Raw genomic sequence first — 20,859 nt, forward strand, 5'->3', positions numbered from 1 at the left:
GAGAGAGAGAGAGAGAGAGAGAGAGAGAGAGAGAGAGAGAGAGAGAGGTGGGGGTGGGGGGGGGGGGAGAGGGAAAAGGGAGAGGGAGAAATTGGACATTGAAGGGTGGAAGAAATGCCAGAATAGAAATCCAACTTCCTCTGCCAGCTGTTGACTCTCACGATAGTTTGAACTCTGTGTGTGTGTGTGTGTGTGTGTGTGTGTGTGTGTGTGTGTGTGTGTGTGTGTGTGTGTGTGTGTGTGTGTGTGTGTGTGTGTGTGTGTGTGTGTACGCCCGCGCGCGTCAGTCTTCTGCCCTCCCTGTCCTGCAGATGGACTTAGTATGGAGTATATCAACATCTCAATCACGGCCTTAAATCATCAGAGAGAACTAGCATGGTAGGCCTAGAAAGGCACTGTGTTAACATCTGCTTGGGTTTTAGGTAGCCTATCTACGCATGTTAGTTTGTTTTTGTTTTTTCACCCTGGTTCATTTAGGTCCCAGTTGGTAAGGAATTATTTAAGCACTAGGCACTTTTTAAGCTCAGAGCTGATGGAATGTAGGCTACAGTAGGCCTAGGCCTGTGGCTACAGCAAAATATAGAAATCACAAAAAGCTGCATTGTCTGATTTTAGCCAGGGTTTCTAAAAAATTCAAACCACTTAACACTCTGTGCAACGTTTTTATAGCCTAGTTCATCCGGTGTGGAACAATGTTTTTGTTAATTTCCCTCTATTGGCACTAGACAAAAAGTCAGATCACCAAAATAACTGGATACAGTCTCTGAGAACTATGAATGTTTTGCACAAAATGTCATAGTAATTCGTCCGTTAGGTTTTGAGATATCTGGACCAGACATTGCCTTTCATGAAGCATGCTCTAGTGTTTCTTTTTGGGGGGGCATTTTTAGGTCTTTAATTTGACAGGACAGATGAAAACATAAAAGGGGAGAGAGAGGGGGCATGACATGCAGCCAAGGGCCGCAGGTCGGAGTCGAACTCCGGGCCCGCTGCGTCGAGGAGTGTGCCTCTATAAATGGCCGCCCGCTCTACCAACTGAGGCTGAACGGGACTTTAGTGTTTCTAAATTCCCATTCAGCCTGTTTACTGACTCCCTCTAGTGGTCATACGTGGAGGCTTACAAGTTTAGTCCACTCTGTTGACAGTTTAAGTGTAACTGATCCAAATGTTCCATTTATCACTTTTATAACTTAAAATGTTAGATGACTTGTTCTTGTTCATTTGTGTTTGTCTGTTCTGTATGTTCAAAAAATATAAAAAGAATAAAAAGAATTGATCTTAAAAAAAAATGTTAGATGACTTTAAAAATATTTTAATTTAATGTGTGAAACAAATGGAAAAATAGACAATTGGGCTAATTAAAGGGAAGACAAGGTGGCACTAAATTAGTGTTCACTTTCATTTTGAGCTTTAAGTGTAAAAGACAAAAATGGGAGTGATGTCTTGGAGAGACTTGTTCAGCTGTTAAACTGTTTTTTTACGGGAAATCTGTTTAAAACAGAATGACAATGCACAATATATAGACAGGTAACAACAAGAAAAACAACAACAAAACAGTGTCCTAGTACAACATCGGGACAAAGATGAGATAACTTTTTACCACCTTACTGTATTTTGAATACCTTGAGAAATGTTGTTGTGGTCTAGTCTGGGCCCGTCAGAATATGACCTCTGACCCTAATCTGCCTCAGCAATGGGCACACACACACACACACACACACACACACACACACACACACACACACACACACACACTTACCATGTCGATAAGCCTTCTTGTTTTTGTTTTAAAGTCTCTATACTGACTGAAAAATGTGAAGTTTGACTGTTTCCCAAGGAATCAGCTAGTTTCTGTTCAGGTACATTCAGGGTGTCATTTTAAAGCTTGGACTTTTTACTTTTTAGTAACAGTAAGTAAGTAAGTAAGTCAAGTATATTTGTATAGCACCTTTCACAGATAAAAATCGCAAAGTGATTCACAATAAAATGTAATACCAAGCACGTCATATCATCTTTTGATCACAACTTCTTTTTATATTTACAAAGTTTATATTTTTACAACTTTATTGTTAAATGACTTCGTAATAGGCATAGTTTCGACAACATACAATTGGTTTATGAATTCTAAAAGCTGAAGATCTAATCTAATGTCTTCTATAAATAAACGGTCATGAAAAAGTCTTGGGTTCAAGAGGTTAACAGAGATTGCAATTGTATGCAGTGGTTATTATTAAAGATTAGGGCTGGGTATTGTTCAAAACTGTTTGATAACGGTACCGATACCAATACAGGGACTTCGATACCGGCTCCTAAACAATACTTTTTTGTTTGGCTGTCTAACATGTAACATTAGACAGTAAAAGCATGCTGCATGCTTATTGGCTCGCTGACGCTAATGAGAATTACTCCTCAGTAACATATTCCAACACTGTTAAAATAAATGGTGGGGGAGACAGGGTTTCAATGCTTCCTACCCCCTGCCTCGGCATCATGGGTTCAGACCACAGCGGAGGTGATAAGTCGGATTTATCACATGTTGCTGATATGGAAGTGAATATGAAGTAACTGCAAACACAGTTGCAAGGAAGTGAACTATGTCCATATTTAGCAGCTGGGGCTTAGATGATGTACCAGAGATTAGGTAATTACTTAGAAATGTATAGTCAGAACATATAATCCAGATACACATAGAGCTATATTTAGACGGGTAAAATAACTCCAATGCCCACTTAACTTGTGTTGTTTATAGTGCTTTAACAAATGTCTACATGATGAAGATAAGTTAACATTTGTCATTATTGCGTTTCATCGTTTCACATGTTTTTACACATATTCAAATTTATATTCTTGACCATTACTATTTCTTGAGACTTATTTATTAAATTGTTTTATTATTATTATTATTATTATTATTATTATTATTATTATTATTATTATTATTATTATTAGGAGGCTCCATATGAACATAACGTTGTGTATTAAAATATTAGTGAGTTTACATCCACCACTTTGTTCTCTTTTTTTCTGCACCACAAACCAAGATACGCCAGTTTAATACTTTTCTAATACACCATGTCAAACTGTCCAAACGGAAGTCTGAAGAGATAAAAAGTAATGAGTGCCTTTGGATGGAATCAAGATTGGTAAAAATGTGACTTTAAAAAAGAGACACTTAGCCTATAGCACACTTCAGAATCAGTTAATCACTGAAAGAGGAAGGAAGAGACATTATAAAGTCAGAGGTGCGTGCTGTTTGTCCACCACACTCTCCCTGACCAACTGTCCACTCTGCCCTCTCCTGCCTTCCCTTTGTTAAAAGACAGCGGCTGTTTTTTTAGACAGGTGAGTTACATTTATTGAACTTTTTTTTTTTTTTTTATCTGTGGTGTGCTTAATGCAGCTGTTGTGAAAAAGCAGATACAAATATTATTAAATACATTTTCTGATTAGAAACTGAAGGACTGCAGCAGCCATGTTGTTGGCAGAAGCTGGATGTGTGTTTATGGGTTTGATCCTGTACCTCTCAGGTATGATTTATTGTTTATCCCTTCTTTTACAAGGCTAAACTCTGAACGTGATATACGATTTTATGTATTTTATTAGCTGTAATCTGTGAAAACAAAGGAGGGAATCAGTTGTATTTTTTTGTTTTTTATACAGTCATGAAAAAATTAGGACACCCATGCTAAATTTGACTAAAAAGAGGAATAAAAAAATCATCTTTTGGAAATTGATCTTAATGCCTTAATTAAAAAAATGAGGAAAAATCCAACCATTAAGGACACCAATTTTCTTTGTGAATGAATAATGTATCGTAAATAAATAAATGTTCTTCCTTAAAATACAAGGGGCATAAGTAAGTACACCCCTATGTTAAATTCCCATAGAGGCAGACAGATTTTTATTTTTAAAGGCCAGTTATTTCATGATCCAGGATACTATGCATCCTGATAAAGTTCCCTTGGCCCCCACATCATCACATACCCTTCACCATACCTAGAGATTGGCATGGTTTTATTTCAGTTAGCCTAATAGCTGGTTTGATTTGCATTGAGAGATGATTTTATGGAAAGTGCGGCATGCCAATATCTAGAACATTTATTTATTTACGATACATTATCATTCACAAAGAAAATTGGTGTCCTTAAAGATTGGATTTTTTCTCATTTTTTTAATTAAGGCATTAAGATCAATTGCAAAAGATTATTTTTTTATTCCTCTTTTTAGTCAACTTTAGCATGGGTGTCCTAATTTTTTCACATGACTGTATATACATGTAGGAGTTTAATCAGCGGCGTCAAACATACGGCCCGTGGGCCAGAACGAGCCCGCCAAAGGGTCCAATCTGCCCACTAGATGAGTGCAAAGTGTGAAAATTGCAGAGAAGTAATTCATTCAAATTTACGACTTTCATTCTAGAAATTCTACGTTTTTTCTCTGAATATTACCCCTCTCTCCCGGGTCCGGAACATAATTTTTTTCCTACGATGGCCTGAGAATGCTGCCGTAACAAAAGCAACTTGCGTTTGCCGACATCAAGCTGACAAGAAACTCTGTGGCGGATAAAGTTTCTGATCTTTCTGGAGTGGTTTACTAGTCTGGCCCACTTGAGATCAAATTAGGGGTATGTGGCCCATGAACTAAAATGAGTTTGACACCCCTGAGTTAAATCAAGGGAAACAATTTTTGACTGAAATTTGAAAGAACTGAACACATTTTATGAAAACGTATATAAAACTGAAACAAGAAAACATTGCAGATCAGCTCTCAAGACTATCACAAACTACTGGAATGAGCTCTTTAAATTTCCTTAATGCACTGTATATCATGTCCAATAATTAAAGGGTATGAATCTGTCCAGATGTTTGCTAATAAATTCTTCTGTTAAAGGAGTTCATGGACGAGCAAACAGCATCTGTGCTTTAAAAGGTTCATCAGTGGATCTGCCCTGCTCAGCTCAACGTCCCACTACAACCATGAAGTGGTACACTGTACACAGGAATAGATCTAAACCTGTTCAGAAGGAGCTCTCTACAGATGAAAATCGTGTGACGTACAACATGTCTGCAGAGAGTAACTTCACTCTAACAATCAAAGATCTGAGAGAGAGCGATGCAAAAGATTACTGCTGCAGAGAGACTACTGACGACCCAGAACTCTGCTGGAACAACAAAACTGAGCTCCAGGTTGCAGGTACAGTGGCTGCTAGTTATTTATTACTTTAAGACTAAGGCTAGTATCCAAATTCTTATTTTATTCTCCATAACCTCAGACCTGCAGGTAAAGGTGATTCCTGCCACAGAGGGACAGACAGTGACACTGATGTGTAGCACCAGCTGTCCTCTGACTGAAAACCCTGCAGTCTACATCTGGTACAAGAACAGAGAGTTCCTCTATCAGGACTGGTCTCCCTGGTACCAACAGCTGGTCAGCAGTGAGAAAACAGTCACATACTCCTGTGCTATCAAAGGCTACGAGGATCTCAGAGCCCCTCAAGTCTCAGTGGGTGAGCGACAGCATTTAGCTCCTTATTATATTATGAGACACCTGGCTTACACTTTCAAGAAAAACTCAAATATTCAAGTTGAAGTGGATACATCTTATGCCATTTTATTTTTTTAGTTCAGTCAAAATACTGTATGCTGTTTGTTGTCCAGATTCTGTCACGTCGACCTGCTTCAGTGTGACCTATGCTGAAGGGAGAATGTGTTCTTATAAGACGACATCAGAGGATGAGCCCTGCTCCATCACGTATCCCAGAGGTTACGTTTTCACAAACATTTACAAACATACAAATATCACCTCCCACCCCCAAATATATTACAATGACTGATGAAAAGTGTATTTGTCATCTCCCAACAGAAGTACATTTTCAAATGACTAAATTGAACGACTACGTCATACTGACCTGTACCACCAGCTGCCCAATGGCTGACCGTCAAACTGCCTATAGGTGGTACTGGAACAGACAGTTATACGACCACTGTGAGAGTCAAGACATGACAGTTGACAAACCTTCTTTTGAAACCATCTCCTGTGCTGTGAAAGGCCATGAGGATCTGCGCTCTGATGAAAACTGTGAGTATGAACTGACTTATAGTCTCTTTTAACTTATGGAACAGGGCATTTGTATCATTAGTCTGCATGCCTAAAGGGGCAATAAGAAACAATAACTTCATGTTTAAACGCCATGGAGGGTGGGCCGCAGAAAACACTAGCTCTGATGTAAACACACAGTTTGAGAATTAGATTTTTGTTCATTCCTTTTTAGAGTTTCAACAGTAATTAATCAAATATCACCCTTTCTTTCAATTTAAAATCTCATTTCAGTCACTGTTCTGTGACCTGCTTTTCCTCTCGCATCATTTGATCCTTTTGCGTTTTTGTGACTTAACGTAATTGAAGCGGAGAATATATGGCCCCTGAGTCTCATTCCCTGTATGAAAGTCAGGGCTGTTGCTTTCTTTACGATTTACAGTTATTGCAGCAATAACTATTTGGTTTTTCAGCCTCAAACACTGTGTATTACTCACAGTATCATTTGCGTTGTACCATACAATACACTAAAGAAAATTCAAAAATATAAATAGTATAGGATTTGTACCTTTAAAACATTGTGCCTGGTTAAAATCCTAGACACAGAAGTCTTTTTCAAAGTAAATGAAGTTGTTACTAAAAGTCATGAATCAATATTTCAGGTCTTGATAATAAGAACTGCGAGAGTGTGAATTATGTCAGAAGGAGGATTTGTGCTCTGGAAGGTTCTTCAGTGAACATTTCAAGTGAATACTCACGCCACAGCGGGCCTATCGTAAATCATTTCTGGAATAAAGGAAGCCAAGGTGTTCAGCAGGATGCTGAAAATTTGACCGAGGATGCCTGCACCGTCGGTCAGTGTTCAGCATCACCTCGCGTGGAGTTCCATGACAACATGAAAAACTACACCATCCTGAGAATCAATAACCTGGAGAAGAATGACTCAGCAGAATACAGATTCACACTCAAGAGAGATGACAAGGAATGGAAACCGTCTGCTTCGCCCGGAGTCACTTTAGTTGTCACTGGTAATACTTTAGCTTAACTACCTGAATATCTTTCGACGGGGAATCTGTTGCTTCCTCGTTATGTATCTTAAGACATCATAATTGACACAACCTGATCCATGGTTTTACATTTTTAACAACATATAAAATTACATTTTTAATCCTTCAGTCCTGTATAGGAGCCCTGCATTTGGATTTTTTTCTATTGCTAAGCCATATTATATGTTCTCTGAACTAATCGGTATCAGGTACTTTGAAAGTTGCAAGTCAGTCTATCCAATAGGCGCACAAAAGCTGTAAACGTCTCTTTTTTTTTTTGTCATTTAATCTATCAAACCCTTTTTCAGGCCTGAAAGTGACAATGACTCCCTCTGCAGTGGTGACAGAGGGCCAGAGAGTCACCCTGAGCTGCAGTACCAGCTGTCCTCTGACTGACAACACAACCTACATTTGGTACTTGAACAGTCGACCTTTGACCCCGACAGAGAAGCAAAACAAACACCTGGTTCTGGACCCAGTCAGCAGACAGCACGCAGGGAATTACTCCTGTGCCGTCGAAACCCCCACAACATCAGCTCATCTGAAGAGAATCTCACCGTCAAACGTGAGTGAGGCTTTACATTTGAATTGAAGCAGCGAAAATGTCTCAGTTGTTGAAGTACTCTGTGACATGGATTAAATCTTTCACCCACTCTTAATCAGACTTAATAGACTCAACGCATATTGACATAACTGTGTTCCACTGTACTCAAGGGTCAATATTAAAACAATAGGTTGCTGTAACTCTACCCCACCCACAATTTCATTTACATTTGGTAGAAGGAAAGTGAAAATGTAAAAGCAGCAGACAGACACAGATTATGATTTGGCCAAAACCTACAAAATACAATTGTGTATCTTACTTTTTTATTGGTTTTGAAATATGTTGCGCTTGTAACTCAAATCTCACATCAATCTCTCTCCAGCTCACATAGCAGTAGCGATACTGAATGCAGTAAAACTGACCCTTATATTACTGGTCCCACCTGCTGTCTTTCTCCTCTACCTGAGGATGAGGTAAAATACGCCATTCACATTTATGTACTTTCATTTCCTGCTTTTCAAAGTCTTCTTGTTGGCTTTAATATGATTTTAACATTAGTAATTTGCTTAATATGACCAATAAAATCCAGGAAGAAGAGAACTCTGACCTCCGCTGCAGAGCAGAGTGACCAAGTGCAAACTGGACAAGTGAGTAGTACAAAACTTGAGACCTAGAAATGACTGTGTGTGTGTGTGTGTGTGTGTGTGTGTGTGTGTGTGTGTGTGTGTGTGTGTGTGTGTGTGTGTGTGTGTGTGTGTGTGTGTTCCCCCCTCTGTCATCTGTTTTCTGTGTGTGTGTGTGTGTGTGTGTGTGTGTGTGTGTGTGTGTGTGTGTGTGTGTGTTCCCCCCTCTGTCATCTGTTTTCTCTGCCCTTCAGATGGACGAGCTGTATGAGCCCATGCGTCCTGCAGAACGGACAGATCCGGCAGAGCAGCAGGAAGACACTGTGCGATATCATCTTAGATTTTAGATATCTATGCTGAGCGCTTTGCAGGAGTGCTGATAAAATGTGTGTCTTGATCATTTAGATTCTTGGTTGGTGCAAAGGCACCTGTAAACTCACAGTATGTGGTACAGCCAAACCTGGAGGTTACAAAACATACAAACATGTATCCGTATCCTTGAAAAGATCTACTCCCTGCCTCAACAACTACTGGGGGGTTGGATGCAAGGCTCTTATCTTCAGCTGATCTTCACACATTTGTTCATGAAGGCCGGCTGCGTGTTTATAGTGCTGTTTGTCTGATGCTCTTGTTAACTTCCTGTGAAACCAGTTATGAATTGAAGCATACAGCTGCCACTATCGTACAACAAATCTACCTAGATACCTATAAATAAAGGTTACAAAAATAAATAAATAAATACCCAGTTTAGCATTATAGCAGTTTTCATATTATGATTAAATCTTTCTCTTCTTACATTTTATGAGTTTTAATGGCACATATATCTCGTTATTGCTTATTCTTGTTTTTTGTCTGAAAAAAATGTCTGATATAATTACAGTTTATTGAAAATCGTATTTTTTATACAGGCTATTGGGGGATAACTTTCTAAACTCCCTTTTCTGCACATTCCCAATTCTTCGCATTATTGTATGTACTGTATTTTACATTGATGTTTTGTGCAAATAGATTAAAATCTAAATTACAACGGGCTGATTTATTTTTTTAAACTGAAACTATTCTCAAAACATCGCCAATAAACCACCCAGTTGTCAAGATGTCCCCCCTTGCTGTTTGAGCGGAACTTTCTTTGTTACTTTAAAGGTTGGCAACTCATGACTAGAGATGACTACTTTTCTCTAGATCTCATAGATCTACATCAAAGAAATAAAATGTAAAAAACTATATATTCCCATGATCTACATTCTGCAGGAGTGGTGATTCTATTCAACAGACAAGATTGAACAAATGACATGAAAATATGACATAGCGAGTCGCTGGACATTGATTAGGATTGCTGTAATTGCTTATCAGGCTTATCTGGAGCTAAAACCAAAAAAAGGACATTTGGTAAATTAGTCGATTAGAGGAAAATTATACATCAGACCAGTTGTTTTTAGAGGGGAACTTTTAATGTGGCACCTGATGATTGGCTCAATAAGATTTGTCAAGATGTCAATCACTTAATGTAGGCTAATCCCTTGATCCCACATTAATTGGATGTATGGGTTGTTTATAGACTGTTTGACACTGTGCTCAGTGCATCTGTCAGTCGGATAGCTATTCGTCCCCTATTTTCTTTTGGGACGCACTGACACAAATATGTTATATAAAACAAAATATCAAAGATGACAGTGTTTCATGATGTGGTCTCACCATATGCAATATTAAGTGTTGACCAGCAGGTGTCCCCGTTGGACTGTATCAAATGCTTGACTGTTGCAGTACTATTTGCTTCAAAGTGATTTAGTGCTATAAAAAGCTTAATTTTCTTCATTTGAAGAATTTGAGAATATATTTTGAATATACGGAAGCGTAATGCATTCACTTGAGAAAAAAAATATTTGCTCTGTTTTTCTGATTTATTGAGATAAGTAGGCCTATCTCAGAAAACCTGAGATAAGTTTTCATGAAAAAAACTGAATTAACGAGATAGCCTATACCTCATAATCCTGCGAGAAGCTCGCATCTGCATGGCGCGGCTGTGCGATAGGTTAAATACCAACAAAAGTCAAATAATTCTTTTTTTTTTATTAGAGCACTCACAAGCGTCGCACTATAGCAGAGCAGAGCGCTAAATATATTTTGAATATTTGAACGATATTGACAATTTAGCAGAAAGGCACGTTGAAGCAGACAGACAGATATAGGCCTACAGTACGTCAGCTTAAGTTCCTTGCTGAGGCGTTATGATTAAATCAATGCAATGTTTAAAAGCCCCCTAATCAGTCAATCAATCAATTAATATGATGCCAAATGCCGTAAAACCCAAAAGAAGAAGAAGAATCAATCAGTTAATCAGTCAACCTATCGCACTGTCGCAGCAGCAACCTTCAGATGAGAGCTTCTCGCAAGGATTTTGAGGTCTCTTGTTAATTACGCTTTCGTAGGATTATATATTTGGAATACTGTTTCTGAGGCCTTGTTGGTCACGTCATTTTTGCGTACGTCTCGTCTCTTTGAAAGAGCGCTACGTACTCAACCCGAAGGCGTAACTACTGCTGCTGGAGCTGCCGCTCGCTGCTTGTTTCGATCAGATTTTCTGTGCAGCGCACTGAGATACAATGGACGGCAGGAGCTACGGATCTGGTAACTATACACTGATACGGTTTTGACGTTAAATAACCTCCTCTGTGATGCATATGCCTCACCGTGGCTACATTTAACGTTAATAATTACTTTTCCAGTTAGCCACACGTTTTGTTACAGTGAAACATGGCCCCAGTATGTTAGCTAGCTGTTAGCCAGTTAGCTTGCCAGCAGCAACAACCAACCCATAGTGGGATGTAGCTAGCTTGAAACAAAGAAACGTTTGCTAAATGTTGAGTAACATTAACTAATATGTCCTAACTGTTGTTACAGTAACGTTAATCACTTTCATATATTAATTTCGGAACAAACAAAAATCGTTAACGGTATAACCGTAACGTTACCAGGCCCGTTAGCTAACATTAAGGAAAAGTAGCCAGCTTAGCCACTTCGCCTGTTTATTTAGCTAATATGCTAACCTAGAAGGCTGGGTGGGCCATTGTTGGGTTGATGTAGGGCGTGTTAGATGCTTCACTGAAGTTAGCTTGCCTATTCTGTTAAAATGGAGTCAGTGTGGGAAGAAAACGACTTTTTAAGGCTAGTTAATAAAATGGCCGCTTCAACAAAAATGCTTACAAAACTTAGGTTGCTATGACATTATGGTCTCAAATAATGTAGCTAATGTTCTCCTGAAGCAGTTCTCATTTGCACGAAGTTAAGCCAGTACAGAAGGCTACAGCTAAATCAATGTCGGATAAGAATCTAATGAAAATCCAGCCGAGTTGGAGTTGAACACTCCAGGGACATCTGAGTCCTTTTTAACCTTCAAGTCTTGTTTATTCTACTTTATATTATTTTTGGCAACTTGTTATTTGCATCTACATCGCAGTTTGCTCTTATTGGTAACCAAATATCATGGCTATTTCATTTTGAATATCAAATTCTATCACGTATCCTTTGTATGTATGTATGTGTATATACACACACACACACACACACACACACACACTTTTATACATATACAAACTACTATCTGTACATAGTAGTCAAATGTGTGTTTACCAGTTGGTTAGCTTTGTCTGTGTTGTTAGGCATATCCTATGTCTTTTTCTCTGTACGTACTTTGAGACCAATAAAAGCCTGAATCAAATTCTTTGTATGTGTTCACATGTACTTGGCCATTTAAAGCTGATTCAGATTCTTTCAGTTTGCTTATACCTATGTATTATCTCCTTTTGCAGGTTACTCCAGTTGGGGAGGTGGCGGGTCAGGCAGCAGAGGTGAGAAAACGAGTGAATATAGTCTAGCACTGGATGTAAACACAAGGACACCCACACATTATACTCGATTGTAGGGCTGCTACCATGTTGTTTTTAAAATACAGTGGTCATATTAACACCTTTTTGATTCCTCCCTTTGTTAGGTTCTGGTGGCTTTGACCTGTATGGGGGAGGTTATAAAGACTCAATGTCTGGGCTTGGGGGCTATGGGGGAGGAGGAGGCCACATGAAGAGAGGCCTCTCAGGAGCGTCCCTGCTCTCATCCACAGGCACACATGCAGATGCAGTAATTGCCAAGATTAACCAACGCCTGGACATGCTCACTCAGTTGGAGGGGGGGATGAAAGGGACCCGAGGTGACAGGTAATAACTCTTCTTTTTTTTTTTTGGCTCCATACTGCAACTCACTCCACATTCCACTACCACACATCCATGCCAGTGACAGTATTACATTTCCCAGTACTGTCTTTCATGTTAAAAAGTAAAATAACATGTCATAATGTGGCATCTGGCTCGTGAGAACATTCTCTGACTGTTGCTGCATGCCTAGACAATATCCAACCAATTAAATATTGTTAGTTTGTAGATTGATCTGAAAAAGGATCTCAGTAAATGTCTTGATTCACATTTTGCTGCGATTATAAAACGATGCTTAGGCCTTCTAATGGTATTGGTAATTTAAAAGTCAAACAGGTCTTCTGAAGTCGCCCTGTAGTAGAATGGAGATAAACAAAATAAAAACAAAGAGCATGCCAATGTGGTTGGGAACTTAGTTGTTATTGTTTTAGAATCGTCATGTTGCCAGAGTAAATTAGGCTGTTTTAGCTTGCTAAGGCATTTACTTGCATGTTACACTCAGCCTTTGTAAAAATATGTATGCCCCATTTCCTGTTTGAGATGAAAATGGGTGTGAGTTGCTCACAGGCTGCTTTTGAATGATTTAGCATAAGCAGACGCTTTGTTTGTTTGTTCCTTATTTGCTATGTCATGGTTTGTCTGATTGCTGGGATGAACCTTAGACGTCATGAAAATGCATGGCCCCTCGTTGGAGGTGCAATTATAGTTCACCTTTTCCATTGTCAGGTCGTTGTTGCAAATGAGAATTTGTTCTCAATCGACTTACCTGGATAAATAAAGGTTAAATTAAAAAATAATTTTAACAGATTGACATCCTTTTTACATGAAGCCAGTCCATCTTTACCTAGCACTCCTTGAACATTGCCCTTGTTTTTATTTGTTCCCACACACATGTTTCTCTCATCCTCCATGTGACCTAACTCTGTGTTCTGGCTTTAGGTTACGCAAGAGAGATGAGTTTACAGGTGTTAGCTTTATGTATTATTTTGTCAAGCTCAGTTGTTAATTGAAAGCTGCCTGCTGTATCTTCAAAACTCTTGCCCACTGAGAAAAAAAAAGCCCCAGTTTGTTTTATCCCCTTTCTTGAGTATTTACCATAATCAAGTCACTTCCCAGGATATTTCACCTCTTGCACCCATCTTAAGACATCGCTGGTTCTGATAGACCATGGTCATGTCTGCTTAAGGTTTTACAGCCTAAGAAACTGCTTTTCCCCTAATCTGCAGAATACTGTTTAACCTCCACCAGAGAAGGTGGTTGGATGAGTTTCTGTAAACCTAATGACGAGAAAAATCATTACTTTGTTATTAAAGACCACAAGCAGAGGGTTAATTTGTTTTGGATCATCAATTTCTGATCTAATGTGGTTTCTGAAATAAAGCTGGGAGTGACAAGAACACAAATGGAGAAAGCGAGACCATGGAGGAGAAGGAATAGCAGGTGGAGAAATCCGAACCTGGCTGCCCTACCTGCCTCCCTTGCTCTCTGCTCTTCTCTATCAACCCTCTCCCTCCCTCCCGCAGGTATGACCACTACGAGTCATTCGACTCGCGCGCCTCCGCTCTCACCTCCTCCCGAGATCTCTACAGATCTGGCGGCGGGAGCTATGGTTATGGCGATGGCCGTGAGGACAACATGCTGTTGAGTCAGCGAGGAGGCTCGGGCTTCGGAGGGGGAATTGGGCTAGGGGGAGGAGGAGGCTTTGACAGCCCCTCCTCTTCCTATGGAGTCGCTAAAATGCGACAGAATATGAGGGAGTCCTTCAACAGTGGCCATGGAGGAGGCTCTGGAGGTGCAGGATGGCCTGGAGCAGGCCGACGTTCCCCCAGAAGGGGTGGAAGTGCCGGGGGTCGAGGAGCTGGAGGAGGGTTTGGAAGCCGCAGGTCTGACCCCACTCCATTAGGAGGAGGTGGGCGGGGCAGTGGCAGTGGTGGCCAGGCCCACCGCGGCCACTCTCCAGGAGGTGGTAGAGGCAAGCTCCCATCCCTCCTGTCCAACCGCATGTACCCTGAGAGTGGGGGCTTCCATCAGGGTTCCACTCAAGGGCCTCACGACTTTCCTGGGAGGCATTTTGGAGGGGGCCCACGGGCTGGCCGGCAGCGAGGCCGCAAGAGACCCCTCAACAAAGTAAGTACCTCCAGCCAAATAAGGCCTCCTCAGACACTGGGCAAAAGTTTAGCCCTTTCTGATTCCCTCCTTCTCTATCCTCAACCGACTGGCAAGTCAGCCTAAAGTGCTACTACCTGCTATGTGCCACGCAAAGCAATTTGTCACAAATACTCCTCGACAAACATTTGACATATCACTTGCTGTTCTAACTCCGCCCAGCCCTTATTTAATGTAGTCAGAAATGCCTAATGGAACTGCCCCTTTTTTAACAGTAAAGGCAAGTGACCACTCTCCCTGCCCAGTTCTTGTTTTGTTTTCCTGTGGGATGTTGAATGATTTCACTTTGTGGATTTTATTTTCATTCTTTTTATTTTCATTCCTTTCTTTTGCCCCAATCCTGAGTAGTCTGAAGATAAGGCTAACACTATTGATGAGGAAATGTCCAGAGAAGGAAGACATATCAAGTCTGCTAATTGGCTTTGACAAGTATTAAGTCTAGAATTCATTGATGTGTTGATGATGTTCTGGTTGTATTGTCCAAATGTGTTTTTTGTTTTTTTTGTCAACGAAAAAATGTATTTGAGTGCAAATTAATTGACTGTAGCAGGTGAAGCCACAGCGTGATGTCCAGAAGAAGAGAAAGCAGACTCTTACTGCAGCCGATGAGCCAGAGTCGAAGATGAACAAGACTGAGAGTTCTGGGTCAGAAGTTACCCAAGGTACTTCAACAAATTTTTGTTGTACTCAAAACAAATAAAAAAAAACACATTTCTAAGTCTATTTTTGCCTCATGTTTCCATAGAGCAAGCAGAAAAAAATGGGGACGACAGCGAACCAAAAACAGCAGATCCGGTGAGTAGATCGAGCCTGGGTTCCAGAAACTGATTCTTTTTGATCGTTAAGGCATGTATTAGTTTACCCTCCATGAATAAACTGCTGAACCACTTGATTTAGCTTAACTGAACACAATCTCTTCAAATGTAATTAATACAATTAGGAAGAGATCATATTGTTCATATAGTTGCACAAAAGACTCACTGACCCAGCATTAACAAAAGAAGGCTAAAACGATCACTATGTTCTTTGTGTTCTTCTGTAAAAGAACCTTTTTCATTAGTCATTCTTTTGCACAGATTTGAGAGTGACACATGGCTTTTATTTGGAGTAGAGGGGCTGTAGCCTATGTCAACAGTTCAACATGTTTCTAAAGAAAAATAAGTAATGGTATACTTTTATTCACAGGAGACCAACCCAACTGCAGATGGAGATAAAGGTAAGTTCAACTATAGTTGCCCCTCACTGTTTTTTTTTTTTTTTTTTTTTTTTTTTCTTTCAGCTACTCATCTTGAACTGTTACCCTATCTTGGAATGCCTAATATCTGCTCTTATTCTTGTGCTTAGCTTCACCCAAACAGGAGGACAAGAAAAGTCCACAGGGCAAACAGACTCCGACCCAAAGTCAGGACAAGCACCCAAAAATGAGGAAGAGGAGGGGCTTCCTGGAAAGGTGAGAGGACATACTATATACTGCTGAGTCAAGATTTACTACCTCACCATCATTTGTCTCTCTTTTTAGCTTGCTTTCTTATCGTTTGTGAGATTTGTTTATTGCCTCTTTCACTGTACATCACTACATCCATATTTTTGTTGCAGTCACCGGCTTTAGTTGTGTAGTAAGTTTGATTATTATTCGACTGGGTTTCTTCCACTCCTCATCACGCTGTGCCTCTTTCCAATGGGCCTGTTTTTTCAGGGTGATGTTTGCCTGCTCTGTGTGCAAGTTCCGTTCATTCTACAAGGAGGAAATGGAAACTCATCTTGACAGCCGCTTTCACAAGGACCACTTTAAGTTCCTTTCCAGCCAACTGTCCAAGCCCACTACAGAGTTCCTACAGGTGACTGAGATTTGTCAAACATCGCACTTAGACACTCGTACTCTGATATATGCTTTTGCATGCTGTATTTTAGCATTTGGGGGTAAATCTCAAGGGATGTGCTAGTTGTAAATGCACTAAAATAAGAGTATAGTTAAGTATGTAATACATAAATAAATGCATAGTAGGGCTGCTTCCAGATCTAAATTTCCAAGTCAAATCTGACTTGCCAGGTTAGGGCCACTTTTCTTCAATATTGTACATCACCTATGAGTCTTTACAGGAAATACATTTTTTAGTTTTATTTGCAAAGTTATTGTATTGAATTCTGTGATTTTATAAGTTGTTGCTGGTACCTAAGCCCTATTAAAAGGAAACCATCAGTTTCCCATTAAAACTCATAAGATTTAAGAAGACAATGACTACTTAGACAGGCAAAACAGTCTGGTGTAAACGGTTCTTGCATGTAGAATTTAGGGGTAATTACTTTTGTACATGCAGCAGGGTCACCGCCGGAGTAACTGGAGTGTAAACTAATAAAATAAAAATACTCTATGGTTTTGTTTTTGTAGGAGTATTTGCAGAATAAGTTTCAGAAGACAGATCAGAGGGTTGGCCAGTTGGAAAACCACAGTGCTGCCATCTGCCAGGTGTACAAAGAGCAGGACCTCACCAGGGGTAAGTAACTCGTGCGTGTTTGTGTGGTAAGCAGGAGAATTTAAGTGATTGCTCATTGTATATATTTCTCACGTCTGTGTAGATCTCGGTATGGAGCACTTCATGAGGAAGGTGGAAGCGGCTCACTGCGCAGCATGTGACCTTTTCATTCCAATGCAGCCACACCTGATACAGAAACACATCAAGTCACCTGACCATAACTACAACCGGAAGGTATGGCTGATCGCCCCCAAATTGATCATTACTCTATAGAAAACTAAAAGTATCTTTCTACTACTGACTACTTTGTTTAAAAAAAATAAAATAAAAAATACAGACCTGGATTTAAATTTCTACAAAATATTAGCAATTTCAATTGGAACATTGGTTAAATTTTTTGCAATCACATATGTTCCTGAAATTGTTGAAGTGCATTAAACAGTATCTTATGTGCCATTGATATTTTTGTCAAAATGAAGACGCACAAACAGTTATAATTTAATGCTCTAGAGAGAGAAGAACTTTTAAAAACCTACTTGACTTGGGTTAAACAATTCCAGCACCGTTTTTGTTTGATCTACTACTCTTTGTCCAATGGTGTTAGAATTAACTCTAAAAGCCATAATGCACCACACACCCGATTTTATATGGGAGGGTCCAAGTCCTGTTTTGACTGGTCCAGTACAAATAGTGTTACAAAACCTATGGTGCTGCTGGATGATTTACTGCACTGCTGTTTGTTCTTTGGATATTTTGCACTCGGTCTTATGTGTGACTCTGGCCTCTCTGTGATTCAAGGGTATGATGGAGCAGTCCAAGAGGGCCAGCCTGTCAGTTGCTCGTAGCATCCTCAATCACAAAGTCATTGGCAAGAAGCTGGAGAGCTACCTCAAGGTATGTACAGTGTCGTATACCTGGCCATGAGCTGGCAATTGCAATGCATGGTATGAATAGCCTCACTAAATGTACCAGGGCCCTTGCTTTGCAGATGGGTATATTAATAAGAGTTTGTGGTCACAGTGTAATTGCCTGTTTTAAACCACAGTACAAGTGAAAGCAGTATTGTTTGACTGTTTAAAAGTGGAGGAAATGACTGATTTACTAATCTCCCTGACCAAATGCAGTACATATTATCAAATTCCATGGGGAGAAATGCAATTGCGCTCATAATAGAGTGCAGTTGACATACAGAAAATACCATGCACGCGCAAGTGAACCTCACAGATTTCCGTCTTGCTGATCACGAATGCAGGGGCTCATAGACAGACAAATGTACTTTATAAACTTTCTGTCATCGTCAGGGTGAAAACCCGTTCACTGGTAACCAAGACGACCAGGATCCAGAAGACTCAATGGTGATGGACGTGTCTGAGATGGAGCTAACAAACGAGACGGCAGACAACCAGACGGAGGCAGCAGCAGTCAAGGATGAGCCGGTGGCCGAGGAGGAGACGGGCCAAAAGGCCGTCGAGGGTGATGAAGAAGAAGAAGCAGCAGCAGCAGCAGAGGAGGAAAAGATGGAGGAGGATCTAGGAATGGAGGGAGGGGAGGAGGAGGAGGAGCAGGGCAACCAGGAAGACGAAGGTTTTGAAATTGGAGATGAGGAGGGATATGTGGTGCACGATGAGATTGGCGAAGAGGGATTACAGGGCGAGGAGGAGGAGGAGGAAGAAGAAGAGGAGGAGGAAGGAGTAGAGGCGGCAGAGGTAGAGGAGGAAGACAAGAACGATGAATGAACTTTGCACCCTGTGTGTGACTTCTCGACCTTAACATCTGTCTGGACCAGTCGATGACCCCCCAGTCCCATTCAACCCAATCTCATTGCCAGGTATATTAAGAAATATACATACCTGCTCCCACCATTTTCCACATTCTGATAAGCTTGTATGATTTTATTTTTTGTTAAAGGAATAGCTTCACGTTTCGGGAAATACTTAGGCTACGTAACGGTCTTCTGTACTGTATGTCTACCAACTGTCTCTGGAGGTGTTGATAGGCTAATGGTGCGCTCAGACGGAGGCGTCTCTTTAATCGCGGGATCATATTGGGATCATTTGTATATAATCGCATTACTTCAGTCAGTGTAAAGCTGCTCCGTCAACAAAACAACAGGCATATAATTTCAGAACTTGCCACGTGGTCCAACTTTCCTGCTTACTTTTCCAAAAGATAAGCTTGTTCGTCTGGTCTCTGTACAAATAATGAGGTACTGTAGAGCTCTGGGTGCCCACAGGCCGCTACGATAATTTTGTTCCTCCTTTCTGATTCAACGTCAGGACATCAGGAGAATCTTAACACTGATAGGATTTCGCGACACTGTATCACATGAATTCTTCGCTCTGGTTAAAATATTCCAACTTGCACAAATTTTGGCTACTTTTCTCGTGGCGCCCGCAAGTTTGCATCTTTGCATTGACTTTGTATGTAATCACGCCACCTGTATAATAGTCTAAACGTACCATAAGTGTTTTTTCCTAGAATGTAAAACGATTGCTCTTAATAATTTCTTTTTTTTTGTGTGCCTTTTTGTTCAAAGGATACTTAATTTTGATTCATTTGTTTAGAATTGTTTAAGAAATGTTGTAAAGTTGACTGATATTGTGTACTTTTTTTCCATTTTACATGTCTGAGCTATGTCCTAGCGTTGTGTATTGCTGATGAATGGATGATTTTACAACCTTTTGGTAAAATCTAGAACTTGGTGGGCTTTTTATTCTACAGCTGGGGTGATTGAGAGAATTGAGGGGACTGTCTGTAGAATAAGTATGGAATATTTAAAATGGATATCAGTCATGTAACAATCTTGTTTCATTCTGAATAAGAAATAAACTTGTTGAATAAATCATTGTTTCACTGTTTTGATGACTTAACATGCAATTAGCTGATTAAAGTCAACGTAAGAAGAGTTCCAACTGAAGCTGGACTGGCCACCAATCGGACACAATCTGTGTTTTAAAAAAAGAAAAAAAAAAAAGTAGACACTACCTCGATATTCAACTGGTTTAAAATAGAGATGGCCCGATAAATTTTTTGCTTCCCGATTCTGATACCTGAACTTGCGTATCGGGCCGATTCGGAGTGCCGATCCGATACCAGTGTGTCATATCTTATGTTTACTAACTGTATACTACTATCCTCGTATGGATCTGATATTTCTATATTAGTCTGGCTCAGGTTAAACTCTTTGTCAAACAATGAATGCCACAGAACTTTCTTTTATTATGCAGTTTGACAGTCATAACGGAAAAAGAACCTAAATAAACAACTTTAATGTAGATTTTCTTTTATTACGTGGGATCGGATCGGTGCATAAACTCCAGTACTTAACGCTACCAGCGTTTTAGGCAGTATCGGAGCCAATACTGGTATCGGAACATCTCTAGTTTAAAACTTATGGTCTAAAGCAGTGGTTCTTTTTTTTTTTTTTCAGTAATGTACCCCATTTGAATTGTGTTTTTAAGCCATGTACCCCCTGACCAGCGCTAGATTTACCAAACAGTCATCTAACTGAAAAACATTTAAATGCTGATGAAAAAAGGCAACAAAAACGTCCGTAAAAAGTTGGTAGAAGGAAGGAAGGCAAAAATAGGTGGATGATAGTATCAAAAACTTAAACAGTGATAGTAGAAAGAAGGAAGACAAACTTGGGGAAAAAAGTGACAAAAACCTTGACAAAGGCGGAATTGTTTTTTGAAAAAGGCGATAAAAAACTTCGACAAACTTGGAGAAAAAAGGAAGGAAGTCAAGAACAGGTTGAAAATAGTG

The 20,859-nt window shown here is 40.0% G+C and overlaps 2 protein-coding genes across 2 annotated transcripts; both read left to right on the forward strand.

Annotated features, from left to right (window-relative positions):
• Positions 1 to 3,279: 3,279 nt before the first annotated feature.
• LOC120558382 lies at positions 3,280 to 9,276 on the forward strand. The gene is made up of 11 exons (XM_039799360.1): positions 3,280 to 3,342; positions 3,451 to 3,527; positions 4,891 to 5,193; positions 5,273 to 5,506; positions 5,658 to 5,762; positions 5,863 to 6,078; positions 6,699 to 7,064; positions 7,391 to 7,647; positions 8,009 to 8,099; positions 8,216 to 8,273; positions 8,504 to 9,276. The coding sequence occupies exons 2-9, from the start codon at positions 3,473 to 3,475 to the stop codon at positions 8,015 to 8,017; spliced, it is 1,545 nt and encodes a 514-aa protein (XP_039655294.1). The 5' UTR covers positions 3,280 to 3,342; positions 3,451 to 3,472; the 3' UTR covers positions 8,018 to 8,099; positions 8,216 to 8,273; positions 8,504 to 9,276.
• Positions 9,277 to 10,685: 1,409 nt separating this feature from the next.
• akap8l (A kinase (PRKA) anchor protein 8-like) lies at positions 10,686 to 19,936 on the forward strand. Its single transcript, XM_039799268.1, has 13 exons — positions 10,686 to 10,877; positions 12,059 to 12,097; positions 12,241 to 12,460; positions 13,978 to 14,581; positions 15,168 to 15,282; positions 15,366 to 15,415; positions 15,806 to 15,836; positions 15,965 to 16,070; positions 16,317 to 16,458; positions 17,010 to 17,115; positions 17,198 to 17,328; positions 17,893 to 17,988; positions 18,396 to 19,936. The coding sequence occupies exons 1-13, from the start codon at positions 10,853 to 10,855 to the stop codon at positions 18,828 to 18,830; spliced, it is 2,100 nt and encodes a 699-aa protein (XP_039655202.1). The 5' UTR covers positions 10,686 to 10,852; the 3' UTR covers positions 18,831 to 19,936.
• Positions 19,937 to 20,859: the final 923 nt, after the last annotated feature.

Source organism: Perca fluviatilis, chromosome 1, assembly GCF_010015445.1.
Source record: "Perca fluviatilis chromosome 1, GENO_Pfluv_1.0, whole genome shotgun sequence".
Lineage (NCBI taxonomy): Eukaryota > Metazoa > Chordata > Actinopteri > Perciformes > Percidae > Perca > Perca fluviatilis.